Source organism: Dendrobates tinctorius, unplaced genomic scaffold (genome assembly GCF_039654945.1).
Source record: "Dendrobates tinctorius isolate UK_male_01 unplaced genomic scaffold, ASM3965494v1 ptg000257l, whole genome shotgun sequence".
NCBI lineage: Eukaryota > Metazoa > Chordata > Amphibia > Anura > Dendrobatidae > Dendrobates > Dendrobates tinctorius.
Genome location: NW_027361924.1, coordinates 1672874 through 1692712, shown reverse-complemented (window position 1 = coordinate 1692712; position 19839 = coordinate 1672874). Strand labels below are relative to the sequence as shown.

The window sequence follows — 19839 nt, the reverse complement described above, 5'->3', positions numbered from 1 at the left end:
GTTCACTCAGTGACGGGGCCTCCTTCTGTGTTTTATTCTAGGGGAAGAAAGCTACGAGTAAAACCAGACACAGGGGATGTGCACTCTGTGCATGCCCGTTACCAGATTCATGCCCAAAAAAGTTATGTCCCCCCTGTATCCAGCAGACAGTGGCGGAGGAATCGCCCGCAGTAGCGGCGTGTTTAAGGGATATAGTAAGGTCAGAGATGAAGGAAACCCTAAGATCCCTGTCCCAACCAGAGAGTGTAAGGGGTGAGGACCCGGTGGAGTCGGATTCCTCGACAGAGTGGAGGAGAAGTAAGGGCTCCCATATTTCATCTCCCTCGTCCTCCTCAGAAGAAGAGAACTCTGGTCGGTTTTGCCTGCCGCTCGACCGAGTAGACAAATTGGTAAAAGCGGTCAGAGGAACAATGGAGGTGGTGGAGCCGAAGCCTCAATTATCCATGCAGGATGTGATGTTCGGGGGGCTGGAGCAGAGGAAGCGTAGGGTCTTCCCACTAAACGAAAAGATCCAGAATCTCATCCGCAGAGAGTGGAAAAAGCCAGATAAAAGAGGGTCGCTACCACCAGCCCTCAAGCGGAGATATCCCTTTGACGACACAGCAATGAATACTTGGGACAAGGCCCCCAAATTAGATGCAGCTATTGCGAAAGCATCGAAAAAATCCTCGCTACCCTTTGAGGACATGGGGTCCCTTAAAGATCCTCTAGACAGGAAGGCAGATACCTTCCTTAAAAATACAGGGGAGATGGCAGCCGGTTCCTTAAGACCAGCAGTAGCATCGACTTGCACGGCCAGGTCCATGATGGTCTGGTTGGACCAGTTAGAGTCGCAGTTAAAACAGGGAACATCTAGACAGGCAATCCTGGGGGCCTTCCAATAATCCAGGATGGCGCAGCCTTCCTAGCGGATGCCTCGGCTGATGCAGTCAGAATGGCCGCCAGGGCAGCAGGACTCTCTAATGTGGCTCGGAGAGCCCTGTGGCTGAAGTGCTGGCCGGGAGATATTCAGTCCAGGGCGAAACTCTGTACTATCCCGTGTGAGGGGGAATATTTATTCGGCGCAGTCCTGGACGAATTACTGGAGAAGGCCGGGGATGATAAAAAGAAATTCCCAAACCTTTGGTCCGCATCTTACCGTCGTCCGTTTAATAGGAGGAGACTCGGTCAAGGGAGAAGACGTAACCCTTCACCTAATAGAGACCGTCCCAGATGGGAGGATAGAAGGAGAAGAGGTACGGGCTTCATGTTCAGACGCTCGTCGAGAGAGCGTAAAAGACAAAACCAATGACTAGCAATTCCCGTGGGGGGTAGACTGTCATCCTTCCTCCCAGCATGGCTACAGGTCACCAATAGTGACTGGGTGCGGAATGTGATATCCACCGGACTCAGGTTGGAGTTCACTCAAGTCCCACGGGATACCTTTAAACCAACACCCTTAGGCTGAGTTCACACGTGGCGTTTTTTTCGCGTTTCCGCGGCGGTTTTAACCGCGCGATTTTGCCGCGAAAACGCGAAAAATAAGCATCCCATGCATTCCTATGGGATTCCGCAATGCTGTGCTAATGCTGCGGTTTTTACCGCGGCGGAATCGCTTCGCGGTAAAAAACGCAGCATGCTCATTAATTTGCGGAATCGCGGCGATCCCGCACCCATAGGAATGCACTGTTCCGCTTACTTCCCTCATGTGGTTGTGCACACCATGCGGAAAGTAAGCAGAACAATTGCAGATGGTACCCACGGTCCGGAGAAGAGGAGACTGTCCTCCGGGCTTTGGGTACCATATCCCTGTAAAAAATAGAATTTAAAATAAAAAATATTGTTATTTTTACCTTCCGGCGTCCCGCGCAGCCTTCCCGCCTCTCTCCACGATCCCGGTCCCAGTAATCCTTTGCGAAAATGCCCGCGATGACGTCCAGTCTTGCGGGATCGCGAAGTCTTGCGGTCATTCGCGCGACGTCATCGCGAATTACCGCGAGAACGGACGTCATCGCGGGCATTTTCGCAAAGGATTACTGGGAACGGATGCGTGGGACGCCGGAAGGTGAGAATAACAACATTTTTTATTTTTTTTTGCATTCTATCTTTTACTACTGATGCTGCATAGGCAGCCTCAGTAGTAAAAAGTTGGTCACACTCGTCAAACACTATGTTTGACGAGTGTGACCAACCTGTGAATCAGTTCTCCAAGCGATGCTACAGATCGCTTGGAAAACGCTAGCATTTTGCAAGCTAAATACGCTTGCAAAATGCTAGTTTTTCCGCGGGAAAATCGCGGGAATTTAAAATGCGATTTTCCCGCGGAATGGAATTCCGGAATTCTCGCTGTAATTTCCGCGAGAGTTCCGGTACGTGTGCACTTAGCCTTAAGGTCTTCACCCTTCGAACAAGCGGCTTTAGAAGCAGAGGTCTTGAACCTGTGTCTAAAAAAACGTTCTGATAGAGGTTCCAGAGTCTGAGAGAGGAAGAGGATTCTACTCTCCCTTATTCCTAATCCAAAAGCCGGATAAAACATTCAGAACGATTATTAATTTACGTTTCCTTAATGAATTTTTGGTTAAACGCACCTTTAAAATGGAATCCATTAGTTCTACAATAAAGATGCTGTTTGAAGGGTGTTTTATGGCGGTAGTGGATTTAAAAGACGCATACTATCATGTGCCCATCCACGCAGATTTCCAGCAGTTCCTGAGAGTGGATAGACGGTATAATCCGTCATTATCAATATAGAGCCCTTCCCTTTGGTCTCTCAGCAGCGCCCCGGGTATTTACAAAAATAGTGGCCGAGGTTATGGCTCATTTACGGGAAGTTGACATCTTAGTTGTCCCATACTTGGATGATTTTTTGATTGTGGGAAATTCAGTGGACCATTGTCTATCTCAGATTAAAAAAAGCTAAGTCCAGATTAGAGAACCTCGGATGGATTATAAATTACGAAAAGTCCCGATTTCGGCCCTTAAAGGTCCAGAAGTTTCTAGGCTTGCTGTTAAATTCAGAAACCCAGCAGTGTCTGTTACCCATAGATAAATTACAGCAGATACAGCAGCAGATTCTTCGGGCAATCGATAGACCCTCCATGACCCTCAGGCAGGCCATGTCCCTGTTAGGCTCCCTAACCTCATGTATCCCAGCGATCAAGTGGGCACAATTCCACACTAGGGCCCTTCAGAATGACGTCCTGGTTAATAGCAGAACCTTAGAGGGCTTCTTGCAGGGTCAGGTATTGCTAAGCCCCTCAACTATTACATCTCTTAGGTGGTGGCTCAATGTCGGAAATTTAGCCTCGGGGGAGAATGGGCCTTAAACTCAGACATCTACAATCAGATTGTCCGCAAATGGGGTCGACCGGAGGTGGACCTCTTTGCCACCAAGGAAAACAGGAAGGAAAAAACTTTGTTCCCTAAATCCCAGGGAAAATCCACTGGCAGTGGACACCCTCCTAATGGACTTTTCGCTGGCTTACACCTTTCCGCCTTTGAACCTTCTACCTCTGGTAGTGAGGAAGATCAGGGAAGACGGGGCAAGAGTCATATTGATTGCCCCCTTCTGGCCCAGAAGGACCTGGTTTGCATGGTTGAGGACCATGTCAGTAGGCGATCCTTGGGTACTGCCGAACCTTGCAGATCTCCTCTACCAGGGGCCAGTCAACCACCCACAAGTAGCGGGACTCCGTTTGACGGCATGGTGTTTGAGAGGACACTATTGAGGGATAGAGGGTTCTCAGAAAATGTAATCAATACACTCCTAAAAAGTAGGAAACAAACCACCACAGGTATATATGCTAGAACCTGGAAGCGATTCCTGTCCACCTGTGAGTTTAATATCAGGGATGGAATACCTGTAAAACAGATCCTAGAATTCCTCCAGAGGGGTCTCGAGTTGGGCCTTTCCACTAGCACATTGAAAGTGCAAGTTTCAGCTTTAGGGGCCCTATTTGCATGCGACATTGCCAGTAACCATTGGGTAGCGAGATTCATTAAGGCAGTTACCAGATCAAGACCCATGCTCAAAGATAGGTGTATGGGACTTAAATTTAGTCCTGACAGCCATGACAGAGAAACCGTTTGAACCTCTGGATTCTGCTTCACTAAAGATGATATCACTTAAGACAGCCTTTTTGGTAGCAATAACATCTGCACGTAGAATAGGCGACATACAGGTACTTTCCAGATTACCTCCATACACAGAATTCTTACAGGATAGAGTAATCCTAAGGCCAGACCCGGCATACCTTCCCAAGGTAGCATCTCATTTTCATAGGACACGAGATTGTTCTTTAGGATTGGTTGGATTAGGGAAGAAGGAAGGAAGAACTAAGACTTCAGACTCTAGATGTTAAGAGATGCCTACTTAAATATTTAGCAGCCACAGATCCTTGGAGGAAGGAGAACGCATTATTTTTATCCTTCCAAGGTCCCAGGAAAGGGTATAGAGTGTCAAAGCGCACGTTAGCAAGTTGGATTAGGGAGGCTATCTCTCTTGCCTACACAGCAGGTGGCGGTCCGGCTCCACAGAACCTGAGGGCGCATTCCACCCGTGCCATGGCATCATCCTGGGCAGGGAGATCGGGAGTATCAATTGACCATATATGTAAGGCGGCCACCTGGTCATTTCCTTCTACCTTTTTTAACCACTATCGGTTAGACATGGGTGCCTCCTCAGATCTCACCTTCGGGCTAAGGGTGCTGCAGGCTGTAGTCCCTCCCTAAATTAGTTTACATCTCTGTAATTCTCTCGTGGTGCTGTCATGGGAGTCCGAATAAAGTATTAAGTTACGTACCAGTAACGGTATTTTTCGGAAGCCCATGACAGCACCCTTAGTTCCCTCCCTTGTTCACGTAGAAGGGTGCACCCCTTTAGAGGATTGTTTTTGCGAGTTCACCTTATGTGGGAGATGGTTTAAAGAATTGTAAATAGGATAGATAGGTTGTATAGATTGTGTATATACGGTGTACTAACCATGGTAGCCTCTCAAGCTCTGTAATCCAACTGATGCGTGGGAGAGGTGCCGCCCTTTTTGTATCTGTAGGTTTCCTGTTCCCGAAGGGCGGATCCCCTCTCTCGTGGTGCTGTCATGGGCTTCCGAAAAATACCGTTACCGGTACGTAACTTAATACTTTATTTTCCCTTCCACTTCTCTTTAGATTTAAGGCTCGACTTTACATTTCGACTTTGCTTTCTCCTTTCCTTGAACATCTCCTTCTCATTTTCTTTATCTTTGCCATTACTTCCTTTAAACAGGTTATTTTCTTTAGACCCATCATCATGTTTTCCCTGAGGCTCTCCTTTCCTCTTTCCCCTTTCCTATTAACTGTAGACCCTCCCTTCTTAATGCTTAAAACTTTCCAATTTTTTTTTTTTCACTTTCTTTGGGCTGCCCTATTCTTTGGCTGTGTGTTTTCCCTTTCAAAATTCCCTTCCTTTAGTTTTCTAGTCTCTGTGACATTAGCCTCCCCTCTCTGGTTCCTTTAGCCTTTCTGTTCCCCTTTAGCATTTTCTCCTCTTCAAATTATTATTATTTATTTATATAGCACCATTGATTCCATGGTGCTGTACATGAGAAGGGGTTACATACAAATTACAGATATCACTTACAGTAAACAAACTAACAATGACAGACAGATACAGAGGGGAGAGGACCCTGCCCTTTCGGGCTTACATGCTACAGGATGGTGGGGAAGGAGACAGTAGGTTGGTGGGTTGCAGCAGTTCCGGTGTTGGTTGAGGTGATATCACCGGTAGTGGTGAGAGAGAAGGAGGTAGCGGGGTCATTGCAGGCTGTAGGCTTTCTTGAAGAGGTGGGTTTTCAGGTTCCATCTGAAGGATCCAAATGTGGTTGATAGTCGGACTTGTTGGGGCAAAGAATTCCAGAGAATAGGGGCTATTTGGGAGAAGTCTTGGAGGCGGTTGGGTGAGGAGCGAATAAGTGTGGAGGAGAGAAGGAGGTCTTGGGAGGACCGGAGATTACGTGAGGGAAGATATCGGGAGATTATTTCAGAGACATATGGGGGAGACAGGTTATAGATGGCCATGTAGGTCAGTATTAGTTTTTTGAACTGGATACGCTGAGGGAATGGGAGCCAGTGAAGAGATTTGCAGAGGGGAGAAGCGGAGGAGTAGCGAGGAGAGAGATGAATTAGTCGGGCGGCAGAGTTAAGGATGGACTGGAGAGGTGCGAGGGTGTTAGCAGGGAGACCACAGAAAAGGATGTTGCAGTAGTCGAGGCGGGAGATGATGAGGGCATGCACAAGCATTTTAGTAGATTGAGGGTTGAGGAAAGGACGGATTCTGTATTTTTGAGCTGGAGGCGACAGGAGGTAGAAAGAGCTTGGATGTGCGGTTTGAAGGACAGGACAGAGTCAAAGGTTACTCCGAGGCAGCGGACTTCTGGTACTGGGGAAAGTGTGATGTCATTAATTGTTATAGCTAGGTCGGTTAAGGAAGATCTGTGAGATGGAGGAAAGATGATGAGTTCAGATTTGTCTACACTGAGTTTGAGAAAGCGAGAGGAGAAGAAGGAGGATATGGCTGATATACACTCTGGGATTCTGGAGAGCAGAGAGGTGACGTCTGGGCCAGAGAGGTAGATCTGAGTGTCATCAGCATAAAGGTGGTAGTGGAATCCGTGGGACTTTATGAATTGCCCCAGACCAAGTGTATAGATTGAGAAGAGTAGGGATCCTAAAACAGTGCCTTGGGGGACTCCAACAGAGAGAGGGTGGGATGAGGAGGTGGAGTGGGAGACGCTGAATGTGCGGTTGGAAAGGTATGAGGAGATCCAGGATAGTGCAAGGCCTTTGATGCCGAAGGAGGAGAGGATCTGTAGTAGGAGGCAGTGGTCAACTGTGTCAAATGCAGAGGCCAGGTCTAGAAGCAGGAGTATACAGTATTGTCCATTTGATTTGGCTGTAAGTAGGTCGTTAGTAATTTTGGTCAGGGCTGTCTCAGTGGAGTGATGGGGGCGGAAACCAGATTGTAGATCGTCAAAGAGCAAGTTAGATGATAGGTGGGAGGAAAGTTCAGCGTGGACGTGCTGTTCCAGGAGTTTGGAAGCGAATGGAAGCAATGATATTGGGCGATAGCTGGACATAGCGGTTGGGTCGAGGGTTGGCAAATCCTCTTCAAATGTTCTCCTCTTCTTCCCATTAAACATTCCTTTATCCACTCTTGAGCCTTTTTCTTTACTTTAGACCTTCATTTTAGTCTTTTCCCTTCTCTTTTACTGTAGCCTTTCCTTGAGAAACATTCCCTTCCTTTAGTCTTTTCTTCTAAATCATTTTATTCTCTCTTTTCGGTTCCTTTTCCCTTTAGCATTTTCTCCTCTTCAAATGTCCCCTTCCTCTTCCCATCGAACATTCTTTTATCCACTCTCGAGCATTCTTCTACACTTTACACTTTCTTTTTAAACATTTCCATTCTCTTTAGCCTTTTGCAAAACATTTACTTCCTTTACTCTTTTCTTCTTAATCAACTTTTTTCTTCTTTTTTCAGTCCCTTTTGCCTTTTCTCCTCTTCAAACTTTCCCTTTCAATGTTCCTTTATCCAGTCTTGAGCCTTCTTCTCTATTTTAGACCTTATTAAGGTTGAATCGTAGAATCGTAGAGTTGGAAGGGACCTCCTGGGCCATCTGGTCCAACCCCTTGCTCAAAGCAGGATTCGCTAAATCATCCCAGTCAGATGTCTGTCCAGCCTCTGTTTGAAGACTTCCATTGAAGGAGAACTCACCACTTCTCGTGGCAGCCTGTTCCACTCATTGATCACTCTAACTGTCAAAAAGTTTTTTCTAATATCTAATCTGTGTCTCTTCCCATTCAGTTTCATCCCATTGCTTCTAGTCTTTCCTTGTGCAAATGAGAATAAAGTTGATCCTTCTACAAAGTGACAGCCCTTTAGATATTTGTAGACAGCTAATAAGTCTCCTCTCAGTCTTCTCTTTTGCAAACTAAACATTCCCAAATCCTGCAACCTTTCCTCATAAGACAGGGTTTGCAGACCGGTCACCATTCTGGTCGCTCTTTTCTGAACTTGCTCCAGTTTGTTGATGTCTTTTTTAAAATGTGGTGCCCAAAACTGGACACAATATTCCAGATGAGGTCTGACCAAAGAGGAGTAGAGGGAAATAATGACTTCACGTGATCTAGACTGTATGCTTCTGTTAATACATCCTAGAATTGCATTTGCCTTTTTTGCTGCTGCATCACACTGTTGACTCATATTCAGTCTGTGATCTATTAGTATACCCAAGTCTTTTTCACATGTGCTGTCACTTAGCCCTATTCCTCCCATTCTATATATGCTTTTTTCATTTTTATTGCCCAGATGTAGTACTTTGCATTTCTCCCTGTTAAAAACCATTCTGTTAGTTGCTGCCCACTTCTCCAGTTTATTTAAATCTTTTTGAATCCTCTCTCTCTCTTCTCTAGTATTAGCTATCCCTCCTAGCTTTGTGTCATCAGCAAATTTAATCAGTTTACCCTCAATTCCTTCATCTAAATCGTTGATAAAGATGTTGAACAATACAGGGCCCAGGACAGAGCCCTGTGGTACCCCACTTGAGACATTCTTCCAACTGGATGTGCAGCCATTTACGACCACTCTTTGGGTCCGATCACTAAGCCAGTTATGAATCCACCTAACAGTTGCCTTGTCCATTCCATACTTAGTCATTTTTTCAATAAGGATTGTATGAGAGACTTTGTCAAATGCTTTGCTGAAGTCAAGATATACTATATCTACAGCATTTCCTTGATCCACCCAATCAGTGATACCGTCATAGAAGGAAATTAAGTTAGTCTGACATGACTTATTAGTTAGAAACCCATGCTGACTCTGTTTAATCACTTCATTCTTATCCAGGTATTGACATACATGTTGTTTAATAATTTGTTCAAAGATCTTTCCTGGTATAGAAGTCAGACTCACCGGCCTATAGTTGCCTGGGTCCACCTTCTTCCCCTTTTTGAAGATAGGAACAACATTTGCTCTTCTCCAGTCTTCTGGCACTTCTCCTGTTCTCCAAGAATTTTCAAAGATTATGGAGAGGGGTTCAAAAATTTCTTCTGCTATCTCCTTCAGTACTCTGGGGTGTAATTCATCTGGACCTGGAGACTTGAATTCATTTAGGTTAGCTAAGTGTTTCCTCACTATCTTTCTGTTTATAGATATCCTGGATTCTTCTATTCCCTTAATAGGACAGTGAATAACAGTTGATGTTGCATTTCCTTTCTGAGAGAAAACAGATGCAAAATAGGAATTTAAAAGTTCAGCCTTCTCAACATCCTGTCTTACCATTTCATCATTTTCATCCTGTAAAAATCCTATAGCATCTTTGACTTTTCTTTTACTTTTGACATATCCCCAAAATCCTTTATTATTGCTTTTGACATCTCTTGCAAGCCTCAGTTCATTTTCAGCTTTAGATAATCTGATTTGTGCCCTGCAGGTTCTGCAGACAGCATTATATTCTTCTTTAGATATGCCTCCCTCTTTCCATTTTATAAACATTTTTTTCTTCCTTTTTAGCATGTGCTTAAGTTCTGTGTTCATCCATCCTGGTTTCCTTAAATGCTTCCTATTCTTCCCTCTTTTCGGAATTGTTAACAACTGTGCTTTGAGAATTTCATTTTTCAAGATTTCCCATCCTTCCTGGACATTTTTGTCTTTAAGGATATCCAGCCATTGGATCCCTCCAATTCTCTTTCTGAATCCCTTAAAATCTGCCTTTCTGAAATCTAACCTTGACGTCTGAGTCTTCACAGGTCTTCCACCTCTAGTTATCCAAAATTCTAAAATAGCATGGTCGCTGCCTCCTAGGGTCCCAGCCACTTTTACCTCCTCAACCATTTCCTCCCTGTTTATAAGGATTAGATCCAAGGTAGCAGTTCCCCTTGTTTTCTCCCCTACCTTTTGGAAGATAAAGTTGTCAGCAAGAGAGGATAAGAATTTCCTTGACCTGTTAGTTTTGCCTGAGAGAGATTCCCAACAAATGTCTGGATAGTTGAAATCTCCCATGACAACTATGTCATATTTTTTGGAGAACTTGGCCATCTGATGCATAAAGAGGTCATCCATATCTTCAGCTTGCACAGGCGGCCTGTAGTAAATGCCTACAATGGTGTCCTTTCCATTGTTCTGTCCTTGTATTCTTACCCAAACAGTTTCCACAGAACTCCCAGTCTCTGAAGCTTCAATCTCTGTGCAGATATACGCGTTTCGAACATACAATGCGACACCCCCTCCTCGTTTATCAAGTCTGTTTCTTGCAAATAAGTTGTATCCTTCTAGTCTTGTATTCCAATCATGTGTATTGTCCCACCAAGTTTCAGTGATTCCAATTACATCATATTTCTTTTCCTGTGTTAGTAGTTCCAATTCTCCTTGTTTGTTGCCCATGCTTTGTGCATTAGTATAGAAACATTTTAGTTTGTGATTGGTTTCTCTTTCTCCAATATTTTTATTAATTAGATTCTTTCGTCTTTGTTCTTCCTTTCCACTTCTAATAGCAGAGTTCTCAATAGCATTTGTCAGGTGTGTGGCTTTTTCTGGTCTTTTGCTTCCCTTCCCATGTTGTTCTAGTTTAAAGCTCTCCTTACAAGTGTAGCAAGGCGACTTCCAAATACATGCTTTCCAGTCTTCGTAAGGTGCACCCCATCTCTAGCAAGTAGTCCATCGTATAAGTAGTTCACTCCGTGATCCAGAAATCCAAATCGTTGCTGACGGCACCATCGACGTAGCCAGTTGTTCACCTGCAGAATCTTATTCCACCTCCTTGTTCCATGGCCATCCACTGGGAGGATGGAAGAGAAGACCACCTGCGCTCCCAGTTCTTTCACTTTCTTGCCTAAGTCTTCAAAGTCTCTGCAGATGATTTCCAGGTCGTTTCTTGCGGTGTCATTTGTCCCCACATGTAGTAGCAGGAATGGGTAGTCATCTGTAGGTCTGAAGAGTCCTGATATCCTGTCAGACACATCTTTAATTTTTGCACCTGGAAGACAGCACATTTCTCTTGAAGTTATATCCGGTCTGCAGATAGCGGCCTCTGTTCCTCTCAGCAGGGAATCCCCCATGACCACCACTCTCCGTTTCTTCTTCACAACATTTTTCTTTCTCCATCCAGGAGGACTCTGAAGGCGTACAAGGTTGCTGTTTGTTGGCAAAGTCTTATCCTGATGTATTTCTTCATCGTTTTCCTGCGTGAGAGCCTGGTACTGGTTCCTGAGCAGTATGGGAGCTGACTGCCTCCTGATCCTCCTGCTTCTCTGGGTCACATGTCTCCATTCCTCTGTTTCTTCAGGTGCACTTCGAATTTCTTCTCTTTCTGTAACATGAAGAGATAATTCTGCTCTGTCCAAGAACTCTTCACCTTCCTTAATGATCTTCAACGTAGCCAACCTCTCTTCGAGATTTTGCAACTTTTCCTCCAACAGGGACACAAGCTTGCATTTGTGGCATGTGAAGTTTGGCTTTTCCACTGGTAAATCTGTGAACATGTAGCAAGAAATGCAGCTCACCAAATGGCTCCTGGCCTCTTCCATCTTGAGATTTCTTAAAAACGATGAAAGATGAGCCAAATTTCTGTCGGCGCGCGGTTTTTCCGATTTCCTCTTTTCAGCTGCAACCACCAAAACCCAGTGATCGTTGAGCTCGCGGAGACTCTTCACTTATCCCAGAAGGCACTGGGAATATGCAAATGATCTCCTCAAGACTCTTCCCCTGGTTTTCCGATTTCCTCTTTTCAGCTGCAACCACCCAAACCCAGTGATCGTTGAGCTCGCGGAGACTCTTCACTTATCCCAGAAGGCACTGGGAATATGCAAATGATCTCCTCAAGACTCTTCCCCTGGTTTTCCGATTTCCTCTTTTCAGCTGCAACCACCAAAACCCAGTGATCGTTGAGCTCGCGGAGACTCTTCACTTATCCCAGAAGGCACTGGGAATATGCAAATGATCTCCTCAAGACTCTTCCCCTGGTTTTCCGATTTCCTCTTTTCAGCTGCAACCACCAAAACCCAGTGATCGTTGAGCTCGCGGAGACTCTTCACTTATCCCAGAAGGCACTGGGAATATGCAAATGATCTCCTCAAGACTCTTCCCCTGGTTTCTTTTCAACGTTCTCTTTTTTGCTTTAGCATTTCCTTTTTCGAAAAGTCTTTTCTTTATCCTTTTCTTTTCCATTACTTTTTTCCCTAACCCTTTCAGCATTGCCTTTTCTTTAGACTTTCCCCTAATCTTTTAACCTTCAACTTTCATTCTTTTTCCTTCCCTCTTTCCATTGCTTTCTATTACTCTTTTTTTTTTTATTTTATTTTTTTTTTACTTTTTTTTAACATTTTCTTCCCTCCTTTCAACTTAATAGTTCTTACATTGCAAAGTAAGAAAGTCAGGTATTCACTAGACGTTTGGCAGGTATCACACTCACCTGCTGCTCTCCGAGCTCTGGTAGACAAAAGATTTGTAACAATGGCGGCAAACTGACTTTTGGTTAAGGTTGAGGCCTGTATAGCTTCTTTCATCCAGGCCTTAAAGGACACCTGTGAAAACGGACAATGTAAGACGTCTTGAACAGAACTCACTAATTCACCCACTTAGGAAATTTGAGACACAACCCACATGGGAGCTGTAATGGGGCATTATTGCCGAATGTTGGGAAATTCAGTTTCCAATCTGATCCGGCTGAAAATGTCCAGTGTGTATGTAATATATATATATATATATATATATATATATATATATATATATATATATATATATATATATATATATATATTTGTTGCAGGATACTTACACTGGAGATATTTGTCAGCATGTCTTTGGTTAAAAACCCACTGATTCCTCCAAGTGATTTTAAGGTGTCTTTTGTCCATGTGGAGGAGGCCCTATAAAAGAGAATATTTTACACTTTGTAAATATTCGAAGATATAGCCCCATGCATCTTCATAGCAGTCAAGTCAAAGTGTCTATGCAGAGGATTTGGAGCTCTGTATCAGAAAAATGGAGCTACAAAGACAAATTAAGACTTTGGTTGTAACGGCAGCCACAAGGTGATCCTCTGACTTACCCGAATACTGAGTTATCTTTGCTGAGTAGGGTCTGGATAGCCGTCTGCTGCTCGGCAGAGAAGGACTGACACTGAGATAACTGATTCAGTACACCGGGAGGGGAACCTGCAATGTACGACGCATTCATCTCACAGGTAAGGTTACCCAGCACTGTGATATCACTGTCCGTCAGAGAGGGTCCTGATATTTTCTATAAAAAAGGAAAAAAACATGGAATCATTGTGCAAAGCGTCTGCACCATAAAACAAAATTTATTTAAACAGATTTTTAAAAATTCTACATAGATATACTATAAAGGGAAAAATGTGATTCTGAATGCCACCACTAGGGGGAGAATATGAGCTAACCGCATACTGTATGCAAAGTAAGCTCAGTGTGCAGTGAGCTCCCTCTAGTGGTAACTACAGGAACCAAAATCTCATCAATCACATAGCTCTCAATGTCTGTGCAAAGAATTTAGAGCTCTGTATCATCAAATCAGAGTGTCATCCACTATAAAGATATATTAGGAAATTAATCAGCACAGAATAAAAATAACTTGAAGCTGAAAATTTGAGAAATCGGACTCTTACCATGCAGGACAATGCTTTGGTCAGGAGACTACTACGCAACTTGGCATCATTTGATAAGACATTGATGTTTGCTTTGCCAACTTTGGTGTAGAATTCAGTACAGTTTCCAATAGAGGAATAATTTGCTGAACTGCAATGACAAAAATATAAATCTATATTATTATTATTATTTATTTATATAGCACCATTAATTCCATGGTGCTGTACATGAGAAGGGGTTACATCAGAATACAAATATTACTTACAGTAAACAAACTAACAATTACAGACTGATACAGAGGGGAGAGAGGACCCTGCCCTTGCGGGCTTACATTCTACAGGATGGTGGGAAAGGAGAGAGGTCGTGGGTTGCAGTAGCTCCGACGGTGTTGAAGTAGCCGTGTGGTCGTTACAGGTCATTATATATAAATATCTCCATTTATGTTCTATTCTCGATGTTTTAGCATTTTTTCTATGGCTGCATTCTATTACACTGGAAGAACTTACTTTAGGAATAGGAACACTTCCCTGGGATATGAGTCCAGCTCTGCTGTGTAGCCACCTTTGGTTATTTGCCTGCTAAGACAGTTCAACTAGGAACAAATGAGAGGATATAATGAGTTGTACTCCTCGTGTAGACAATGTGGTAAATTGTGCTCCTCGTGTAGACAATGTGGCGAGTTGTGCTCCTCGTGTAGACAATGTGGCGGGTTGTGCTCCTCGTGTAGAGGATGTGGCTGGTTGTGCTCCTCGTGTAGAGGATGTGGCGAGTTGTGCTCCTCGTGTAGAGGATGTGGCGGGTTGTGCTCCTCGTGTAGAGGATGTGGCTGGTTGTGCTCCTCGTGTAGAGGATGTGGCTGGTTGTGCTCCTCGTGTAGAAGATGTGGCGGGTTGTGCTCCTCATGGAGAGGATGTGGCGAGTTGTGCTCCTCGTGTAGAGGCTGTGGCGAGTTCTGCTCCTCATGTAGAGGCTGTGGCGAGTTGTGCTCCTCGTGTAGAGGATGTGGCGAGTTGTGCTCCTCGTGTAGAGGATGTGGCGAGTTGTGCTCCTCATGTAGAGGCTGTGGCGAGTTATGCTCCTCGTGTAGAGGATGTGGCGAGTTGTGCTCCTCGTGTAGAGGATGTGGCGGGTTGTGCTCCTCGTGTAGAGGATGTGGCGGGTTGTGCTCCTCGTGTAGAGGATGTGGCGGGTTGTGCTCCTCGTGTAGAGGATGTGGCGGGTTGTGCTCCTCATGGAGAGGATGTGGCGGGTTGTGCTCCTCGTGTAGAAGATGTGGCGGGTTGTGCTCCTCATGGAGAGGATGTGGCGAGTTGTGCTCCTCGTGTAGAGGCTGTGGCGAACTCTGCTCCTCATGTAGAGGCTGTGGCGAGTTGTGCTCCTCGTGTAGAGGATGTGGCGAGTTGTGCTCCTCATGTAGAGGCTGTGGCGAGTTATGCTCCTCGTGTAGAGGATGTGGCGAGTTGTGCTCCTCGTGTAGAAGATGTGGCGGGTCGTGCTCCTCATGGAGAGGATGTGGCGGGTCATGCTCCTCACAGAGAGGATGTGGCGAGTTGTGCTCCTCGTGTAGAGGCTGTGGCGAGTTCTGCTCATGTAGAGGCTGTGGCGAGTTGTGCTCCTCGTGTAGAGGATGTGGCGAGTTGTGCTCCTCGTGTAGAGGATGTGTCGAGTTGTGCTCCTCGTGTAGAGGCTGTGGCGAGTTATGCTCCTCGTGTAGAGGATGTGGCGAGTTGTGCTCCTCGTGTAGAGGCTGTGGCGAGTTATGCTCCTCGTGTAGAGGATGTGGCAAGTTGTGCTCGTGTAGAGGCTGTGGCGAGTTGTGCTCCTCGTGTAGAGGATGTTGCGAGTTGTGCTCCTCGTGTAGAGGATGTTGCGAGTTGTGCTCCTCGTGTAGAGGATGTGGCGAGTTGTGCTCCTCGTGTAGAGGCTGTGGCGAGTTGTGCTCCTCGTGTAGAGGTTGTGGCGAGTTGTGCTCCTCGTGTAGAGGTTGTGGCGAGTTGTGCTCCCCGTGTAGAGGATGTGGCTAGTTGTGCTCCTCGTGTAGAGGATGTGGCGAGTTGTGCTCCTCGTGTAGAAGATGTGGCGGGTCGTGCTCCTCATGGAGAGGATGTGGCGGGTTGTGCTCCTCATATAGAGGATGTGGCGAGTTGTGCTCATATAGAGGCTGTGGCGAGTTGTGCTCCTCGTGTAGAGGCTGTGGCGAGTTGTGCTCCTCGTGTAGAAGATGTGGCGAGTTGTGCTCCTCGTGTAGAGGCTGTGGCGAGTTGTGCTCCTCGTGTAGAGGCTGTGGCGAGTTATGCTCCTCGTGTAGAGGATGTGGCGAGTTGTGCTCCTCGTGTAGAGGCTGTGGCGAGTTGTGCTCCTCGTGTAGAGGATGTGGCGAGTTGTGCTTCTCGTGTAGAGGATGTGGCGAGTTGTGCTTCTCGTGTAGAGGATGTGGCGAGTTGTGCTTCTCGTGTAGAGGCTGTGGCGAGTTGTGCTCCTCGTGTAGAGGCTGTGGCGAGTTGTGCTCCTCGTGTAGAGGCTGTGGCGAGTTGTGCTCCTCGTGTAGAGGCTGTGGCGAGTTGTGCTCCTCGTGTAGAGGATGTGGCGAGTTGTGCTCCTCGTGTAGAGGATGTGGCGAGTTGTGCTCCTCGTGTAGAGGATGTGGCGAGTTGTGCTCCTCGTGTAGAGGATGTGGCGAGTTGTGCTCCTCGTGTAGAGGATGTGGCGAGTTGTGCTCCTCGTGTAGAGGCTGTGGCGAGTTATGCTCCTCGTGTAGAGGATGTGGCGAGTTGTGCTCCTCGTGTAGAGGCTGTGGTGAGTTGTGCTCCTCGTGTAGAGGATGTGGCGAGTTGTGCTTCTCGTGTACAGGATGTGGCGAGTTGTGCTACTCGTGTAGAGGACGTGGCGAGTTGTGCTGCTCGTGTAGAGGATGTCGCGGGTTTTGCTCCTCGTGTAGAGACTGTGGTGAGTTGTGTGCTCCTCGTGTAGAGCATGTGGCGGGTTGTCCTTCTCATGTAGAGGATGTGGCGAGTTGTGCTTCTCGTGTAGAGGATGTGGTGAGTTGTGCTAGAGGATATAATGTGTCACGTCTCACTAATGTGTGTATAGTTTCCATTGGGGAAATGATGTAGTAACTTTGGGGTCTTGTTTCTCACCTGATCTTCACTCAGGTTGGTGTTATTGGTCTTCATCGCCTTCCCCAGCAGTTTAACTTGGCTGTTGGAAATTTTAGCTGGGGTTGAGCAGGTAAAGCCTTGCAGGACTGATGAGGAAAGCCTAAACAGAGGGATACCAGGTTAATGCCAGCTATATGTACATCACGTCCCTAATATGTGTCCATTGTGTTCCGTGAGTTTAGGTCTTTTCCCCTTTAGTTTTTGTTTTTTAGTTTAGATTTATAATGCACTTACAGTGAGTAATCAGTGGTGCTGTTTGCAATGTCGTCAAAAAACATGGAAGCCTGAAAGAAATAGAGGTTTCAGTGACTTCAGGGTACCAATAAGGGGTGCTGTGGCAGCAGTTACTTGGGTGCATGGTATTTAAGGTGCCATAAAGGTCTCTCTGCCATATTAAATCCATATAAAATAACAGCATTGTTATAAAGGGCACATTTCTATCCACATGTGGGCCACCAACTTGATCATACCTGGTCTGGACTCCACGACTTGCCATTGACGTCTTCTAGAGATGGCTTCTCTGATTTGAAGAGCAAGAAAGACTTGGGAATAAAGCTCGCCAGGCTGGCAGGGACATTTTTGACAACACTGGATGTAGTTGAGTTGGCTGATATAATCTAAAGAAATACGGAGAACCTAAAATTAGAGAAGCTCGCCAAAACGGAGGTCCAAATGACTATTCTGTCTGGCCAATAAAAGGCACATGATGAGCAGACATCTTCTGGTTTTTTTTTGCAGCTCTCTTGTCTGCTTTGCTGTACAACCTATGGCAGAATGAGCAGAGTCATCTCATTAACAATAAAAGTTTGTCGGCTGATTCCTCCATACATACAGTATGGGCATTCTTACCTTCATGACAAATGCATTCTGCAAAGCCGGAGGGGCGCCGGTGAGTTTGCTTGCAAATTGTGCATCTTTCACAGCATTTAATACAGCCGATGAGTTCAGTTCTTGCAGTTTCTTACTCTGTAGTCCGGTTACCAAGCTCCCTAGACTGCTCAAGTCCTCAATCTGATGGGGCCGAGAGGTCTGGGTTACATTTGGTAAGAAGCAGAGGATGCAATGTTTGAGATCTAGAATTCACTGATAAATTACCTGGTAATTGGAGTTCAGGAGCTTTTCCATTATCGAACGGGCCTGCCCGACGTTCCAGCCGGTGACGCTACTCAGGGAGGACAGGCTGGATTTTAAATTGCCGTCACTGATCTTGTCAATTTGTCCCATGGACAGACCCACGGCCGACTGTCCCAGATTGGTAAGAGTGTCAGCTGAGAAATTGTCTAGTCTGCTGACCAGTGAGATCGCCACCTGTGGACAAATACGTGCAAAATTGTAAAATAAATTCATGTTTTATAGATTACATTTACTTTACATAGACATAGGGGGTAACACTGAGTAAGGAGTGATCCATATCTAAAGAAGAACATCATTCTCTACTTGTGTTTGCCATTACCTGCACATCCTCGGGGGTGGGGGCAGCAGGGATCCGTCCTCCAGTATTATTGTAGCATTGCTGATTGATCTTTTTGGTTATCTCCAATGTGTCTGCCGCTGTCAGATTAACCAGAGCCGACGGCGTCAGGAAACAGAGGAATACATCTGGGAGGCTAGAAATAATAGGACAGAAGCTTAATTACCAATTACCTTTATCGTTTCCTTAACGTGAATCTCCACCTTTAATTCCTAATATTCCGTGATGAAGAATTTCCTATTGTACAGTGCCTTGCGAAAGTATTCTGCCCCTTGGAACTTTCAAACCTTTTCCCACATATCATGCTTCAAACGTAAAGATACCAAATGTAAATTTTTGGTGAAGAAACAACAAGTGGGACACAATTGTGAAGTTGAACGAAATTCATTGGTTATTTTAAATGTTTGTGGAAATGCAAAAACTGAAAAGTGGGGCGTGCAATATTATTCAGCCCCTTTACGTTCAGTGCAGCAAACTCACTCCAGAAGTTCATTGTGGATCTCTGAATGATCCAATGTTGTCCTAAATGACTAATGATGATAAATATAATCCACCTGTGTGTAGTCAAGTTTCCGTAGAAATGCACCTGCTCTGTGATAGTCTCAGGGTTCTGTTTGAAGCACAGAGAGCATCATGAAGACCAAGGAACACAACAGGCAGGTCCTTGATACTGTTATGGAGAAGTTTAAAGCCAGATTTGGATACAAAATGATTTCCAAAACTTTAAGCATCCCATGGAGCACTGCGCAAGCGATCATATTGAAATGGAAGGAGTATCATACCACTGCAAATCTACCAAGACCCGGCCGTCCCTCTAAACTTTCATCTCAAACAAGGAGAAGACTGATCAGAGATGCAGCCAAGAGGCCCATGATCACTCTGGATGAACTGCAGAGACCTACAGCTGAGGTGGGACAGTCTGTCCATAGGACAACAATCAGTCGTACACTGCACAAATCTGGCCTTTATGGAAGAGTGGCAAGAAGAAAGCCATTTCTCAAAGATATCCATAAAAAATGTCATTTAAAGTTTCCAACAAGCCACCTGGGAGACACACCAAACGTGGAAGACGGTGCTCTGGTCAGATGAAACCAAAATCAAACTTTTTGGCAACAATGCCAAACGATATGTTTGGCGTAAAGGCAACACAGCTCATCACCCTGAACACACCATCCCCACTGTCAAACATGGTGGTGGCAGCATCATGGTTTGGGCCTGCTTTTCTTCAGCAGGGAAGATGGTTAAAATTGATGGGAAGATGGATTTAGCCAAATACAGGACCATTCTTGAAGAAAACCTGTTGGAGTCTGTAAAAGACCTGAGACTGGGACGGAGATTTGTCTTCCAACAAGACAATGTTCCCAAACATAAAGCAAAATCTACAATGGAATGGTTCACAGATAAACGTATCCAGGTGCTAAAATGGCCAAGTCACAGTCCAGACCTGAATCCAATCGAGAATCTGTGGAAAGAGCTGAAAACTGCTGTTCACAAACAATCTCCATCCAACCTCACTGAGCTCGAGCTGTTTGCCAAGGAAGAATGGGCAAGAATTTTAGTCTCTCAATGTACAAAACTGATAGAGACACCCCAAGCGAC

General features: G+C 45.4%; 1 protein-coding gene across 1 annotated transcript in view; it reads right to left on the bottom strand.

Moving 5' to 3' along the window:
* Positions 1-19839, bottom strand: part of LOC141069246 (uncharacterized) — a 40205-nt gene that overhangs the window by 5074 nt on the left and 15292 nt on the right. Inside the window, exons 22-32 of the mRNA XM_073558700.1 lie at positions 18223-18376; positions 17865-18077; positions 17619-17780; positions 17240-17386; positions 17004-17053; positions 16749-16869; positions 14118-14203; positions 13632-13761; positions 13059-13249; positions 12786-12876; positions 12420-12531 (exon numbers count right to left, since the gene is read on the bottom strand). Of these exons, the coding sequence (XP_073414801.1) occupies positions 12420-12531; positions 12786-12876; positions 13059-13249; positions 13632-13761; positions 14118-14203; positions 16749-16869; positions 17004-17053; positions 17240-17386; positions 17619-17780; positions 17865-18077; positions 18223-18376 (1457 nt within the window). The remainder of the gene's footprint in view (positions 1-12419; positions 12532-12785; positions 12877-13058; positions 13250-13631; positions 13762-14117; positions 14204-16748; positions 16870-17003; positions 17054-17239; positions 17387-17618; positions 17781-17864; positions 18078-18222; positions 18377-19839) is intronic.